Source organism: Pelmatolapia mariae, linkage group LG20 (assembly GCF_036321145.2).
Source record: "Pelmatolapia mariae isolate MD_Pm_ZW linkage group LG20, Pm_UMD_F_2, whole genome shotgun sequence".
In the NCBI taxonomy this organism is placed as follows: Eukaryota; Metazoa; Chordata; class Actinopteri; order Cichliformes; family Cichlidae; genus Pelmatolapia; species Pelmatolapia mariae.
In genome coordinates this window covers 9,047,337-9,065,051 of record NC_086244.1, presented here as the reverse complement: position 1 = coordinate 9,065,051, position 17,715 = coordinate 9,047,337, and the positions used below count along the sequence as shown (strand labels likewise).

At 38.3% G+C, this 17,715-nt stretch overlaps 1 protein-coding gene across 1 annotated transcript; it reads left to right on the top strand.

Annotated features, from left to right (window-relative positions):
- The first annotated feature begins 718 nt into the window (after positions 1-718).
- Positions 719-16,099, top strand: cd34 (CD34 molecule). Its single transcript, XM_063464136.1, has 5 exons — positions 719-957; positions 11,628-11,687; positions 11,868-11,992; positions 14,029-14,247; positions 14,442-16,099. The coding sequence occupies exons 1-5, from the start codon at positions 876-878 to the stop codon at positions 14,631-14,633; spliced, it is 678 nt and encodes a 225-aa protein (XP_063320206.1). The 5' UTR covers positions 719-875; the 3' UTR covers positions 14,634-16,099.
- Positions 16,100-17,715: the final 1,616 nt, after the last annotated feature.

Below are 17,715 nucleotides of genomic sequence, written 5' to 3'. Positions count from 1 at the left end.
CCTCTTTACCATGTGCATCATCAAAGTGGCGCACTTCACAGCAAGAAGACTCATGTAATGGACTGGTGTCCAGGTTGGACCCCACCTCCCCACCCCACAACAGCTAGGATAGGCTCCAGCCCTGAATTGGATGTGAAGTTAAGAAAATGAATGGATGAATCATGAAAAAGCAAAACTGCAACATATTGTGCTTCTGTTTCTCCTTTTTCCCCATTTCTTCTTCTTTTTTTGCCTTTCTGCAAATCTTTAGCCAAATTGAAGTCAAATGTGTTGCAGACAATTTTTTGTCTTCTCTCAAAACTCTGTTTACATTTGTACTTTTACCTACATCTTTGTACTGTACTTTTGCACTTGTTTTTCATAGACCGGTCAATAGAAATGGCTCATATTTCTGCTAGAGTATCACCTGAAGCCTTTCTTAAGTCTAAGCACAACCACCAAATTGCAGACAAATCAAAACAGTGCATAAATTGTGCACACTTTTGTGAAAGAAGACAAGTATTTTCACCAGGAAACAAACCTACAACACATAAAGCTTAGTCTGCTGCCAAGTATCTTCCAATAACATCTCATTATCCCATTCTGGCCAGTTAATCATGCGAGCACACACAGGAACACAGTAAAGGGAGGAAGAGGGACAGTTGCTCTGGGGGAAATGGGCAGGAGGCAGTTAGAAAGGGGGTGTGGAAAAAGCACAGAGTGAGAGGCCAAAGAGTCGGGCCATATAAAGAGAAAGAGAACACAAACCAGGCTCTATCTTTCTCCTCTATCAGACCTCACCGACGACCCTTTGCTTCCCCACCCTCACACTAACCTTTAGTGTGTAGAAACTTTTTGCTCTAACACAGTCCCAGCACCGACTGAGACCAAAGAGGATGGCTACATCCACGTGGAGAATGAATGGACTCTACAGAAAGATGACTCAACCTCTGTTTCTCTGCACTCTGTTCCTTAGCAGTGAGTACCGTAATATGTATTTATTAAAGTATGTTATTTTGCATTTTCGGGCATTCATTCTTAGTTAGTTATTCTATCCAAACAGAATTTTATATATTGTGTGAAGTTGAACGGTTTCATTTATTTTTGTATCTAAAAGTGCCTAACGTTCTACTCCATCAGCAAGATTTTGTTTATGTCATAGTAGCTTACACACTAGCTGGGGATTTGCTTTGATGTGTTCCACCATGAGATTGCACACAAATGCAAAGAGGCATGGTAAGCAGTGGGGTAGCTGCAGACACAAAGGCTTTGCTCAGAAGTGGAAGCTGCTGTACATACTCATTATACTTTATACCCTGCAGTGTATCTCAGTGGAGCTAGTAAACCACACATAATATAGTCTCAGAATACACACACACACACACACACACACACACACACACACACACACACACACACACACACACACACACACACACACACACACACCCACACACACACACACATATTATGCAGAATGTAGTTAGAGAGCTGCACATGTACTACATATGTAAAAGTAACCACATTTCATATTATTTCATCACTGAGCAGAAAATAGTTCTTTCATCTGTTCCTTATAGTAAAAGTGTGTGCCTTTGTGTGCACAAGTGTGCAATTATGTGGATGTGTGTGGACACACTGGGCAGTCCACTCCAAATCAGTCCGAGGCCTGATGTTAATTGCAGGGTAATGTATGGCTTGGACGATAGAGCTTCCTCGCTTGTTGTAAACCAGGTCTAGTTCTAGTTCAGCCCAATGTAACGACTTCTGCAGAGCTAAGGCCACAGGGGCGGTAAATGTTTGGAGTGACCTTGGGAACACTAGGAGGAGTTTTCAAGATTGATGGAAAATAACTGAAGCTTAACTTTTAAAGGGGAAACAATCATGGGATGGCAGAACATGTTTGTAGTGTAGTAAAGAGGCATACTGATGCAGGCATCTTGCCTGCATCAGCAGCCTAACAGATGGTAATTAAATTTACATAGAAATCTAATTACTCTGGGCACACCCCGTCAACGCAGATTACTTTTTTCGATGTATATAGCCTAGTATCACAAGTCACAAAGTCATCTCAAGAGGCGTTACTGTTCAGGCAACATGCTACTCCTTCAGTCTTTCTAATATTTAAAAATGTGAGAAATAATGTCTGACAAGTGATCTAATAACCAACCATGTTTATTTGTGTTAAGCAATGAATGATATGCACTCATACAGTAATGGACCTACAATGAAAGGGACTCACTTGACTTTAAGAACAACTTGTGGCTCACTGTTTTGCCAAAGAACATTGGCATGTGAACAGACCAGGGATGAAACCTGTAATTACTAAAGCGCTAAAACACCTGAGCCCCAGTGACCCTGGTTATTTGTGTTCTAATCTAGTCTAGTTTTATTATGTCAAGAATTTTGTATAATTTAATTAACTGAGTTTGTTTTCACCCACTTCTTATTATGATTTCAGCCATGATCGCCTCGCCTTTTGCTCTATTTGCAAATCAGTGTTTAAGCAGTGGTCTTAATTAGTGTTTCAAAAAAAAAAGGATACAAACATTGCACCTTTGTTTTAGGTTTAAGCACACAGCTTCTGAGTTCTACTTTAAGAACACCACAGTTGTGTTGTCTGCTGACCCGTCCTACGCTTTTCACCACATCCAACAGGAGTCCTTTGATTACACAAATCTGGTCACACACGGCTCAGAAAAACAAAAACTGAACATTTCTCATCTAATTATATGTGATGGATTGTTGTGTCTTCATGCAGCTCTGCCATTCTGTGTGTGTGTGTGATTATTTTGTTTCTTGTTTTGATTTAGTTTACATGGGTCCCAGCTCTAGGTCACAAGAGACAAATTGTCATTGATTTCTTTCGACAATACCAGCTTCTGTGGTTGCAGTAGTATCAGAAATCTGTCCCTTGATGATGTCATAATTCATTCAAAGACACAGACAGTTTTAATGTTTCTTTCTCCATAATAGATGTCTTGATCTACATAAAGAAGGTTCTTTTTCCAAGTCTTGCCTGATAAACACAGAGTCTTGAATCAAATCTCTCATCTTGAAATGTTCAGTATGGGATTGTTGTACATCAGGAGGTTCGATTAATGCAATATTAGCAGTCATTGGAAGACTGACAAAAGCAAATGGAGTGACAAAAAAAGCAGAACTTTAACATTAAGTTATCTGTTTTTCTCTCTGATATCTGGGAACCTTGAATACACATTTTTGCAAGGTCTTGGAAAGTCCCACATCATACAAAACGTTTCGCAATTTGGTATGTTGGCATTGTGACCGGTGCTAACTATGTTGTAATAATAGTTTATCTCAAAGTCTCAGAGTATTAGATGGTAAATGAAGTGTTGCTTCTCACTTTCAGCTTGTTGGATGTGGGAGGAATGGACAGCTGTAAAGACTTTTTATAAAGACAAAACTGCTATAACCAAACGACTTGAAACGGCCTTTGGTTGGAGCATTTCCAAAATGCCAATGGGGTGCTTTCAGTCAGCAGTGATGAGTAGCTACTGAAACTAAAGCTAATAAAGGACACACCAGATGCTATATACAACAAGGCACCCTTAGAGATAGAGCTCCTCAACTGGTCAGAGTGTTTTTCATGTGCCTGTGGCATATCAGCAGCATATTACAGAGGATGTTTAACAAAAAGTTTTGGCTTAGCGGTAATGTCATGTTGCTGCAAATGTGCAAAGAACTTTAAAAAAAGTGTCCCCTCTGCACAGTTTTCATAAGGTGGAGATTTGCTATTGAGACAAAGACTGTTTTTTGTATCAGGGTGTAAACATGTTTATTTCTACTGCTGGGACATTAACATGGGCGTCTTGGGCACTGACTTGCAGAATCAGTCTCAAGTGGCCATTCAAAGAACTGTTTTGTTGGAACCGCATTTCCTTCACTTTTAACCCCAGAATTACTCACTTGGTTTATCAGAGCAAACATCCTTGTCAAATATAAACAGGTCTCTCACCCTGACTGCAAACAGATTGAGTTTATACACTCACTTCCCATGGCTGTAATTCAGTATTTATGCAGGCGTGCAAATATGCAGCGCTGAAATGGCCATGGACTAAAATTTTAGATGATGTCATTCATTGCCTTTTGGAGTATGTTATAAGCGGTCTCTCTCCCTCTCTCTGTCAAGATTTCAGGGGGAAAACCCAAGCTTTAAATTTGCTCTGGAGAAGGGGAAAAACATCTTGTCTCACTTACTTCAGCTTGTCATCTACAATGACTGTTTCTGTTGCTAAGTCAGGGCCTCAGGCGGAGCAGAATAGGATACAACAATTGCTGCTAAAACATATCATAGTGAAAAAAGTTTCATTCATGGTTGGAATATTCCAGTTTCTTATTAAGTTACTTGTGTGCATTTTTGCATATGTGTAGAAGTAAAAAGCAATTAGTACTTTGTGATGATCTGTAAAAATATGAGACTAATTCATTCTGAACAAGAACAAGTGAAAGATCAAAGGGTCAAGACTTAATGTTTTAAAGTGAAAGAGCAGACTTCAGTGAAAATAAGCGCTGATATGTCTCTGCACACACATTTTTGAAGCTTTGTTTCTCAGACAACAACTTTGCCTTGCCAATGTAAACATGGCCAGAATATTGCCACTCATGGCCCTCGGCTATTGACCAGCATTCTTTCAGTCTCAAGTTGTGATGATGAAGTTTGAGTCACGTCATCTGCTGAAGGGTGTGGGTCTTTTATGTAAGCCTTGGCAGATCATGGTCTTATGTCAGCCTAGGGTGTGTGTTCACTTGGGCCCAAAGTCATGGTTGAGGAGCCATGTGAGCTTGCAAAGCAATTAAACCTGAAGCCTGTGTTCTGTAAAACCAGCCATTTTGCTTGAGCGATTTCTAAATGTGCAAACTGGGTTAGATGTGAATAAACAGCTTGTATCAGTGTACATTCTGATACCATATCTACCGAACCCACATGTGCAAAATCACATTTTGAAATGTATTTCTCTCTGAATTATCTTTATTTGGAGCCAACTTCCTTCCAAAAATGATGTTAATGAAAAGCAAAACAAAGCCGCTAACTAATGATCATCCATGAAAAGGAAATTACTTCGATAAATAGATTGTCTAGCAACAATATTTACCTTGTGAAATAATCTTAACTAGAAAAAGTTGCAATTCTTACAAAAATGCAGTGTGAATGCTGTGTAGTGGAATCTGCTGAAAACAGCTGAAGAAGCTGAACTTTCTGCTGAAAAGAGGTGAAAAAAAAAGAAAATTCTGCTGAAAAGAGGTGAAGAAGCGGAATTTGTGCTGAAAAGAGGTATAAAAAAAAAGCGGAACTTTCTGCTGAAAAGAGGTGAAGAAGCGGAATTTGTGCTGAAAAGAGGTGAAGAAGCGGAAATATTTGCTGAAAAAGGGCGAAGCAACTGAAAATTCTGCTGAAAAGGGGTGAAGAAGCTGAAATTTGTGCTAAAAAGAGGTGAAAAAGTTGAACTGTTTGCTTAAAAGCAATTTAGCCATGGCTAAGATTCAAACCCAGCCCAGCCCCAGCTAAATCAGCAAACACACTTGTAATGTGGTTCCATTCATCAAAATGGGCCAAAAAAATGGCATAAAAACCTTCATATTTCAAAAAGCATAAAAGTTATGACTACCAAAAGATATAGCAGCCATTATCAGAGTTTGAATGGTGAAAATCGTATGAAAACTGAAGGGGTAGTTAACCAGCAAAGAACGGAGCAACTAGAATAATAAGGTAGAAGAAAGAATAAAGAGAAACAGGATCTCAAATTCACACAACAATGAAAAACAGAAGCTGTGCTACCATTCAAATCTTCCTTCTTCCAATTACTGCTGTTCTGGTGAGCTTATTGTTCCTTGTTCCCCTGGCACTCTGCTGCAATTTTACAGCTGCTAGGATTGAAAGAAAAAAAAAGTAGTCTCTCATTTAATTGAAAATTGGCAGTATGAGATGTCCAAAAGATGAGAAGCTCTTAACATCTCTGCTCAGATGAAACTCAGCTCTATATTCAGCTAATGAACAGAAAATAAGTGTGATTTTTAAAACAAGAACTTGGAAAAATCGTTTCACTCATTATGTCATCCATTGCTTTTTCCCTTGCTAAAACGTAAGCAACAAATTGTCCTTACTGACTTATGTAAAGTTATGAGGATGTCGTAACACCAGTAGAATGTAATCACTGCATAAACCACATAATCTACGTTGGCTGGGATTTCCTTAAAGAGGGCTATATTGTTTACCCAGGGGGATAAAAGCTCTTAATGAGCATTCATGGGGCTTTTTTTTTTGCCAAAATAATAGCTCTTGGTAATTAATGTTCATTAAATGGCACATTGTTGAAGGCATACTTTAGACATCCTAATTGAAAGCATAAGACTGCACCCCCTTGCTGTTCTTAAAAGCCCTTGGTTGGAACACCACATTCATTTGTAACGTATATGTTTCTGGGCAAGTGTTTTCATTTGTAGGAGATACTGCATTGTTTAGAAATGTGTAAGGTTTTTGAATTATTACAGTTACTTCTCTGGCTTCCTCTTCCAATTTGGTTCCTTAGTTTGAGTAATATCAAAGCCAGATTGTTTAGAGCGATAGGTTTCGGTCTCTTTTTTCTTTCCCAACAGAATATCATGAAACATCTTAGAGTCTTGAAATCAATCCATGGATAGAAAAGGAGAGCAGCTTGCCGTCTCTTGGAACAGCTGGTGTGTCCAGTTTCTAATCCACTAAGAAAATGGATAGACTGTTTTGGAAACATAGGTTTTGAGTTTCACTGCCCTGCTGAAACTATTTTAATGAGTAAATTAGAGGTTGAATAAAAACAACAGTGAGCGGCTGCTATCAGTAATAATGTTACCTTTTTGTTTTTTGCTTTATTGCTGAAAAACATTTTTTTTTTCAGTACTATAGCTTACGAAACAAAAAACAATAGGCTTGGGTAAAATATCAGTAAGTAAAATCTTCCTAATAAAAACAGTCCCAGGTTATATTTCTATAACAACAGGCATTATAGTTCCACTCCAAGAGTATGTGCCTGGTGATGGCTGTTATCTGTAGTTTCCAGCATGTTTGTCCCTGTAGTTCAAAGAGGTCACGGTGTGCTGTGACATCCACATCCCGTCATACAGTAGGATGTGCATGGATAACATTCCAAGCCTGTTAATTATTATTGTTTTTGGGTGGTTTTTTTATGGTTGTGTTTTGTTTCAAAACAGGGGCGTGTGCAGGGTGGAAAAAGTCAACATTTGCCAACCGTCTGTGCAGAAACAAAATTAGTTCTTATGTTCACTGATTAACTGGTATATTCCAAGTATTTTCATTGCACCAAATAGCAATAAACGGAACTGTAGTGATTTAGTGTGCTGTTGTTTTCTTGTTTTTTGGTGTTTTGTTGGTTTATGCTATGAAAAGATCTATATTTTTCTTGAAGGCCTGCAGGATTGAAAAGAATCTCTGCTTAAATTTAAAATATAAAATAGAATTCCTCCTAATAGGAACTGCTAAGAGTAGCAAGGGATGAGTGATGGGAGACTTTGGGCTCTGCTTTGGACATCTGGTGAAGTAATGGAAGGAGGGTGTGGGTGTGGCTCATTATGACATCCAAGGTGTTGTCTCTACAGTCTGGGTGGAGGTCAAATCTAAGCCCCAAGATTTAGGGCTGAGACTTTTCTCCTTTTGCATGATGTTACTGATTTCACAGCACAGCACATATGTAGGGAGGGAAAGAGCTCCCCAAGGAGACTTGCTGCAGCTGCACCACTCATCCCCCTCTCCAGGCCTCCTCCCCAATCTCCCCAGAGAGGAAACAGGCCTCATCCTCAAATACCATAAGTAAAGGACTCCTGTCCCCGGCTTATACTGTCTGACTGCAACCACTTAATCAGGTGTGACAACGTCTGTTTTTACTGCAATTTCCTGCTTCTTCCCCACCCTAAAATCAAAAGCTGGGATGACAATCATAATGGCAGCTACATTTCAGGAAAAGGAAGCCTATGAGAATGATTAGGCCTATGATGATTTTTGTTTCATATTTAGTTATTTCCCATAACAGGGACATGGGAAATAGAACTATACTTGTTCTCATATATAGGCAGACATACAGTAGACTTATGCATTAAAGGAGTCTGTTTATTCAGGGCAAGTAAAGTATTGATGATGAGGATGATGATGATGAATTGTGTCAACCTCTGATGCTAAAAAAGTGCGTTTTTATTATTGTTATGCTCATCATTATTGCTATTGGACTCAATATCTCAACTGCCCTTTAAATGTAGTAAATAGCTAAAAGTAAATCAAGTAAATAAAGTGAAGCAAGTGCAGGATAACATAAAAAGTTTAATTTTTGTACTTTTTTATGAGTAGAGAAGCTGCATTCTCAGGAAGAGACCTGAAGCTACCATTAAAATGAACACACGGGAGTAAAATCTGTATTTAATCTTACCTTACCATGGTAGCAACTGCGTTTTAGACTGATTGAACTATCTTCAGAGAACATTACGCTTTGTACATTCTCTAGCTTGTGATTTTGGCATCGTGCTCTTGAAATTGTGTTTTTGCATCTGTTAGTGCATACAGCAAGGGGAGACTTTTCCGCAGTGAGGAGGAGGGGTGAAAGAAGGTTGTCTGGCAGGAAACAAAAACCAAATGTAAAAATGAAAGGTCTGGCTGTCATAGCAACTTTAGTGCGTAAATTGATGATAATGATACACGGCCTCCTCCCTGCAACATGTGGCCATAGCACCCCTGCTCAGACTTCAATCTTTTATAGACTGAATACACAAAGCTTTTCTAAAAGTAGTGATTGATGATGTGCAATCCAGGTTGCCAGTTCTGTAATGACCTTTCATGCTGTAATCCATTACTCCAAATTCAGTCACTTGTGAAATTCTTGAGAATCTCCCATGGGATCATCTTGCTTTATTTCTGGGGCTGACATCCACAGTGTTTACAGCGTATCTGACTTTAGGGGTTGCTTACATTCCCCTGCCATTTAAAGTACATGAAGTACAGTTGGATTAAACTTGAGACCAGCATCTCATTACTCCAGCAGCATGTTAAAAACTCTTGTGGTCCTATAAACTATGTAAAGAGAACAAAGCACTTCCCAGGAGATACATGCACGTCATGGCAGCAGACAAAGCAGGTGCTTTGTGAGACTCATATTTCTTTTTTTTCAAAGAAGTTTTACCTTTTGTCTCACTGTCTGTAATTTTAATTTGTCCAACAACACTTACAGTGTACAGCACATCTGATTTAACTTATTATTTAGTTCTTTACATCTGGCTACACACCACATCAACCGGTAGAACACCCAGGCTAAAAGGAGGACAGCCAGGCCAGGAAGTCCACTTCATGTAGTCAAGCAGTGAAGAGCAAGATTTACTCAATCTTCACCCAAGATTTACTCACAGTCTTGGCCTTATGCTTTCTGAGAGAGACCAAGGATGTGTTTATGCATTTTTTTGTGTTTCCCTGTGTTTGTGTTGAGACTGGAGTGCCTAAGGCTTCTTGTTGAGGCCAGGGGGGCCTTGTTGGAAACATAGGAAGACTTTTCACACAATTGTATAAGCTGTCTGTGTCCACAGTAGTGAGGCACTACTACCTATAACGGTTTGACATATTCCATAATGTTTCAACATTTAAGGATTAATGTAATCAACTTTTTCTTGAATAGTGATTTTTTTTCATTTATAAAACATAAGAATAAAGGGATTTACAGTGTCTTACAATTCATACAGACTGCTTAGTAAGTGGAATGTTTCAAAATCTTTCACTGATACTGATTGCACTAAGAAATATTTAGAGTCACAAGGTATAAACTAAGGTAAGTCAATTTGGTAGGCTGGCTATTTTTGACATATTAAACATAGCAGATTAAATCATAATTAATCGAATGATCTGATAGCCCAGATTTGTACCCCGATTTACAAATTTAATTGCAGCATATGACCAACTTTGGTCAATATCCAGCCATTTGATGCTGTTGGCGAGATAGGACACATTGCTGGAGAGAACCTACATGGTCCAATCTAGAGTGGTAGATGTATCATATTGGCCATTCGCTAGCTTCTTGTTTTGGATGAAAACATTTCAAAGTGCGCTCAGCACTTCCTCAGAGTATGTTCAAATTAGCCATGTTTATAGGATTACAAACACACGCTAAACATTTAAATCTACGTCCCATAAATGTGTCTTGTGTTTAACTAAATAATGATAGCGGTGCACCGAAAACATTTTCCTCTGATTGCAGAATAGTTTTGGTTACACGTTAAATTGTTTACACACTACACTGGGTTTCTTCCATGAGAAGTGGAGTGTTTAGAAGTTCAGGCTGAATTGGATTACACCGCCATCATACAGTAGGCAGGATGATCCCTGATGCTGATTATGTCTCATTTACCCTTCATGACTGTGGCAAAGCTGTGCTACATAGTTATATCGTTTTGCGGCTGTTTTTAAAAAATACAACTTAAAGGAGCTTGTTATCTGAGCATTTACGTTTAATAACACCGTCTAGTCTTCAATATATAAAAATACTTGTTAAGATTCATTTTCAGTCATAATATGATTATGATATTAGATTTCCAACAGAAGTTATTACATAAACAAGATTTCTCCCAGGAGATGGATGTGTGGTGAGGTCACGACCCTTTGACCTTAGCTGCTCATTTTTATATGAGAGTAAGAGAGTAAAAATTAAGTGAGCACTAATTAGCAAGTACCCTTAAGAAAATATGCCAAACTGTTAAATGTTTTTGGGTGGGCTTGAGGTTTAAATCACCAGGAGAAGATGTTCAAGCCACCTTTTTAACCTCTATTAGAAACAAATCAAGCCAAAAAAAAAAACCTCACAGATGTTTACATAAAACATCTTTTCTTAAAGGTGATTTTATATACATTAACAGTTTGTTTTTGTTTTTTTGCAACTGCCAGAAGTACTGCACTGGCATAACTGTGGAAAACCAAGTGTAAGAAGTTTTTGATATTTGATATCTGTGACTCAGAATTACAGATGATGTGAAGACAAGAGCCAATGCATGAGATGGAAAAAACTTTATCTTTGGAACCTTAACCTGTATGAATAAACTGAAACAACTAGAAGTTAACTACACTCATTTTGTGGGATTTGGTATATTTAATGTAATCATAACTGCAGCAGAGACAGTGGCACACATCATGGAACCAATTATAGTACTTCAGGTAGGACCCGATTGATTTAATTTGCATCAGAATTTGTAGGCTACTCGTTTAAAATTTGGTACTTGCTCTCATTTGAGACATCACTATCCCTTTTATATTATAAATAAATAAATGTCGTCTTGCCAAGGAATCATAACATTTGGGCTGCAAGTTTGAAGCAAATCCAACAGAATAGGTTCAAAATAAGGCTTGAACTGTAATGTAAAGCTAGCTAATGTTGTCATAGGAAATGACATTATACTTTGGACCTACAATACCAAGAAAAAAAACCTGTTTTGTCTGATTGGCATCAAACTTTATGAGCCCTTGCAAGAAATGAAATGAGAAAACATATGGGACAAACTGTGTATTTATGCAAGAGCTTTTTTTTTTTTTTTTTAAGTGTTTAATTTGAAATTCCTTTTTCTCGATGTCTCCGTCTTTCTGTGATTCACCTGCTCTCCCTTCCTTACAGGTGTAGTGATATGTCAAGACCAAACCACCGTCTCTACCAAACCACCGAGTGTCAGTAACGGTAAGTTCCTTTAAAAAATGTATAGTGGGATGTGAGAACAGCACTGGATTCCAGACAATTTCACTGGATTTTAGAGATATTATTTTAAACTGCCAAGTTCCTTCAAAATATATACAGACAGGCTTTTGTGACATAAGACATGGTGCCTGACAAAACTTTGTATGTAAACTTTATTTTCAGGGACAAACGCAACCTTCACTGATTCCCTGATTACTTCAATAAACGAAAGTTTGGCTAACAACAGTGTGCTTCGGTTGCTCCCAGCAATAACACACGAAGACAACTACAGCAATGATGATACAATGGTAAATACCAGCCTGCAGCATCATATTTTCAACTTATTAACTAGTAGTACCTCTATCACCAATAAATCAAACAGCAAAAATGAAAATTATATATGTTGTCTTGTATGTTATACAAATGATGACATTTATATTTTAAACATGTATTTACAAGGGATGGCAAAAGCTGTAGTTATAAGTATATGTGCAATATATGTGGAGTATAAGTACAGTGATATGAGAGGAGACAGAGCTAATCCCAGTCACTTCCTGGTGGCACTCCCTCTAACCAAGACCATTTATCTGGCTCACTACACCTTGTGCCCAGAGGAAGTGTTTTGTGCTGCTTGGAGGAATCAGATGAATGTGTTTAAAGATCTGCAGTTGGAAATATTGGTCTCATAAAAGTGGATCTTTTCTCAGACATTCCTCAGCAGTTATAAATCATGAAGCTGTGCTCAATGCTGGAGACAAATGAACTGGAGAGCTAATGTTTCCACTCATGCACTCAAACAGGTGTGGCTTTTTTTTTTCCAACTGTTTTTTGCAACAACTTTAGTATGTTATAGATTTTTTATTTCTTTTTAAGGTTTGTCAAAACAGAAATATCTGACCTACAGATAAATCTACAGATTTATCTTACTGTGGAATAAAATATACTTACCCTTACATTATTAAACTGTAATTGTACATGTATTTTTTGATGAATAACAAAAGAAAATGTGATGTTAAAAGTTACATCGGAAGTCATCGTTACATTGTGCCATATGTCACTCCAGGTGTGTCGAGACAGAACAGAAAGTTCGTTATGTAGATCATTAATGCAACATCTAGCCAGGACCAAACAAACAAACTAAACATGAAATTCCTAAATGGCTTGATATGACACTGATAACAGAATCGCCGGTATCATTGCATTACAATGGCCGGCTCTGAAGTTATGGGAAATAAGAATGCTAAAATCTGTAAATCCAGCACATGTTTTTCTCCTTCTATCTTCAGTATCAAATAAATTGTTTATGTTAAAATATGCCGATTCAAATTAAACATCCAACTACGGTCATGTAAATTCAGGCAAAGCAGGAATGAGATGTAGGATTTGATCAGTCACAAGCAACAGATGGAGAACAGAACAGATTCCCTGGGATTGATTTTGCCGTTTGACTTCAGCCTTCCTAAGTTTCTTCCTCTTCTTTTCAAAGCTCTGAGCATTACAGAAGAGTCCAGCTGTGGGCCCACTCCCAACTAACTGAGGATTCAAAGTTACAGCTCACAGTGGTCTTCTGGGAATGCTGAAAGCAGTCTGGATCACATTACAGAAGAATAAAAAGTGTTCCCAAGTTACAAAGCCCGAAGTTGTGCAATGATGATATCATTATTCAGGGTTAAAGTGGGTAAAAAACGAAGGTGTGGTCAGCAAGTTCACTCAGCTGCATCTTGTCTGTCAGGCACACAAAGGCCAGTGTGTAGTCTGAAACATACGTTTGATTGGTGGCCCTGTGCTCCCTGTGTATGAATAAAACTATTAACTGAAAAAGTGAAAATTGCATCAGGCAATTGCAAACTAGGATATATTTTGTAGGAGATTGCTCCAGCCTATACAGCGACATATGGAAAAGTGTACTATTAGAGAAACTACTGTCCATCCACATAACAGCAAGTTTTTTTTTTAAATATACTGTATATGAGTTATTTATCCATCCATCCTCTTCCACTTCTCCATAGGATCATATTTATTTATTAATTCTTTCTGGGGGGGTTTTAAACTACTTGCAAATAGACAATCCTCCAGCTTCCTTATTTATTCTGCATTTAAATAGGACAGCATGGACATACTCTCCCTGTGAACGTTCTCTAGTTGTAATGCACTACCACAGATACAGACAGCAAAAACTCAGCTATGAGCACTTAACTTGCACTCTCACAACTTGCATCTTATGACTGAGATAAGAACACCTCTTATTTTCTTCTGGGTTTTTTTGACCAGAAATGTGTGTTTTTAACTGTTCCCATATAACTTTTTTTAATCACACCTTGTCCTTTTATACTTTTTTTTGTAGGTGGGAAGTACTAAAAGTCCATTACCATCATTACATTCATCACCATCATCATCGTCGTCATCATCATCGTCGTCATCATCATCGTCGCCATCGTCATCATCATCATCAAATTCCTCTGTGTTTGTGGGACTACTTGTCAGTGGTCTGCTTGCTGCCCTTGGAATCACTGTAGGTTATTGCTATTGCCAACGCAGGACTGACACCAAGGCAGTGAAGCTGGTAAGCATATTGTACAATATACAGTAGAGTATCTTTCCATTGTGGAACTCTCTTATTTATATATAAAATCTTTATAACAATTGTAAATTCTGAACGGAAAGATGAGTTTGTATTATTTCATGTGTGTATTGTGATGGTCAGTTGAAAATTTCTAGCTTTTGTGTGATGAGCTCCTACTTGTGGTCTATTTACAGACTGATGAGACCTATCCAGCAGATCAGGAGAACCAGGGGAGCACTCTTGCTTCTGTAGCCCCCCTCATCCCCACTCCTGAGACCCAGGAGAAACCCAGCGTAAATGGAGAGTCCCCCGAGGCAGCCAAGACCCAACCTCCTCCACCTACCAACGGCCACTCTACCACCAAGACAGCAGACACTGAGCTGTGAAATGTCCAAAATGAATTGAATCCCAGGAACTACCCATCTATGCACACAGACGCGTCTGAAGAAAACACATCTTTGTTTCAGAATTCACTCCTGCCTAATCACACAGAGGCCACAGAAATGTGGACTTTAGGGACTACAGCAATCCCTTACATAAACACTCCTGTTGTTATATGGTCCTGTTACCTGCTCTTTTAGCTACGTGCCTCAAAAAACATCAGGAAAACTAGTCTGATGATGACAATAATGGTAGAGATGAATGATGCTGATTAATCATGACGAAGACTCGGTTCTTGGGTTTTGATGGCAGTCAGGAAGGAGAAGAAAGACAGGAGATGGGCAGTTCTGGGTGTGAAGAGACTATAATGTTAGTATTAACCACAGCTTGCTACCATGATGACTGCAGCCTCTGGAGTTCAGCAGAGGCTCTGCCTGTCATCTGGTTTAATGCTCCAGTCAAACATCCAACTGAAAACACAGCTAAAGCACCTAAATAACACGTGTCCTTACATTAATGTAAGACCATAACAGACAGACAGGAACTAACTTACACTGCCTTGAAATCTGTTTACAAGAATACATCTTGTATTCTTAACGTGCGTAGGTGGTTGAAAGTGTGTGTGTGTGTGGGTGTACTATGACATTTTGCATGAGTGTATTAACTTGCATCTGTACTGTGCATTGACTGTATATATCCATACATGCATCTAAGCTTATCCTCCTTATTGTACTGTATGTACATATGTGTGCTTCATGGTAATTTTGATCAGTCGTGTCAGTGATTGATAAATCTTAATCGCATGCGACAGCCATGAAAAATGTAGAAATTTGTAAAATGATGGCTAACCAAGTTGTGGACAATCACCATGGTGAAGCAAAACGAGTTTTGACGTTTAAGTCACACCGTGGCATTAATCACAAAGCTAAAAGGCCTCTTTACTGACTGTTTGACCAACAAACTCACAAGGACTTTAGACACAGAGCCTCCTTATGTCACCTCTGCCCATCCATTTGTTAGTATTATTCTCTGTCCAGTACTGTATATACTTGTTTTTATTCCGTGTATCCATACTTGTATTGCTCATTCTATGTGCCAAGATTTTCATTTTATAACTTTTATTGTGTTTAAGTATATACTTCTCCCATCATCATGATATTTTATCTAGGTTATATGACAAAGAAATATATTTAGAAACAATGACTTATAGTCATAGTCATGAATCAAGTTCAGCATCTAATGGTCCAAATATGCCTTTTTGTAATCCTATAAATACAGGTAACATCAGTTTTCCCTGACATGCCTAATAATAATAACAATAATGATAATAACTTTGAAAACTCTGATATCAAACTGGAATATCCTGCATTCATTGTTCTTTTGATCCATCTTGTATCGTACCATTATCACATCAATATTTCAGTGTGACTATTTAATTTCACTAGCACTCTGTAGTTAAAATGGGATTTAACATGAAAAAACTAAATAAATAACATTGTATATGTTTTCCTGTTTTAAGCCTATTTTTTCCCAGAAAAAAAGCGTGATTTTGCTTGAGTTTAAAGAGAATTTGGGTTTTTTACTGCTGCCAAGCTCCTTAGACAACTACTGACAAATTGTACACAGACACGTACATACTTACACACATCTGTGGTCTAAAACACATGAAATTTAAGTCCCATACAGCCCATAAGGTCCACAGCTGGTTTACATTAGCAGTAGTAGTGACATCACTTAACACTGTTTTGTCTTCCACAGTTTGGGTGGGGCAGTAAAAACATCCCCCAGCTGTCTTGTTGAATGGATCAGGACATGCTCAGAGTCAAAAGTCAGTTAAAAGTCAAGGCCATCATCATGGTTATACACATTTACTTTAAGCATTCATGTTATATTGTTAGTATAGTATTTATAATATTATATTCATGTATTGTGTGTTGCTCTCTGCCATTTGGCTATTTTTTCCCATACATTCACACCTTTCTTCCATCACAAGATCAGGTCCCATATGAATTCCTACCCTGCCCTGTCCCTCTCCACACCCTAAAGGAAAATATGTCCTCAATGCCATTTAGCATTGCTGTAGGACAACCCTGTTGCCACTTGAAGTCACAATGTAAAGCCAGCAAGAAGCGCATACCATACTAAATGTAGTCAAATCTAAGACTGGCCATCTGTCAGACAGCATCAAATTAAAAGGTGCAAATCCCAGAAAATGTTAAAATTGCTTTATCTATGCTCTCAGACATGTATCTCTGTTATTTACAACCTACTTGACAGGCTAATATCACATTATTTATTAAGTGTCTACTTTCAAGAAACACACTCCACCTATGTGAAAACGCCTAATTAAAGTCGTTTCCCTCAGCTTTTACATGTTTACTCGTTTCCCAAGTTTCTAGTTCATGTTTTAAGATATGTACTTTTTGCATTTGTTTTTCTCCATTTGTCCCGATGCAGTGTAAATTAACTGTAGCTGCATGCTGCACTGAAAAAAGAAATCAAATAAAGCATTGATTCCATATTGCTGTAGAAAAAACACTATCAGCTGTTTCGAAAGAAAAGATTAATAAGAACTAGTGTCTGAATTAACATGAATCTCATATGATAAGTGAATATGAATGTAGCTTTAGCCTTGAATTTTCCACCCCTATGCCCCTGCAGAGTATCAGTTCAAACCTTCCAATTCTCAGCTTTTGTTCAGAGTCACATAAGTCCCCTAGTTCCCCCCCCCCCCACCCCTTTATACTCCTGTATTTGGCCAAGAGTAGTGTATGTGTGTAGTGGAATCTGGAATGATGGACTAAACTCAGCTGGTTGTTTTTATTGTGGGGATGATCCCCCCCTTAACATAGTTACAGCTGCCAAATACGTCATGTTTTCCTTCTCCATGCCAAAGCTCAACCCTTCTAAACTCCTTAATGGTAAGATAATATTGGGTGGAATGGGAGGCTGGAGGAAAGGAGAGCACTCGAGAGACTTCGTGGGACCCTGAGGTCAGAAGGTGTGGCCTGCACACTGAGCATATAGAGACTGATAAATGTAAAGGTTCATGAAAAGGTCATTGGATGCCAGGGTGCTAACTGAAAA

Excerpts from the sequence above, each read along its gene's own strand:
- cd34 (XM_063464136.1), top strand. The coding sequence starts at position 876 with ATGGCTACATCCACGTGGAGAATGAATGGACTCTACAGAAAGATGACT. Across the intron at positions 11,688-11,867 it reads ACCACCGAGTGTCAGTAACG|GGACAAACGCAACCTTCACT; the intron begins GTAAGTTCCTTT and ends CTTTATTTTCAG. Across the intron at positions 14,248-14,441 it reads ACACCAAGGCAGTGAAGCTG|ACTGATGAGACCTATCCAGC; the intron begins GTAAGCATATTG and ends GTCTATTTACAG.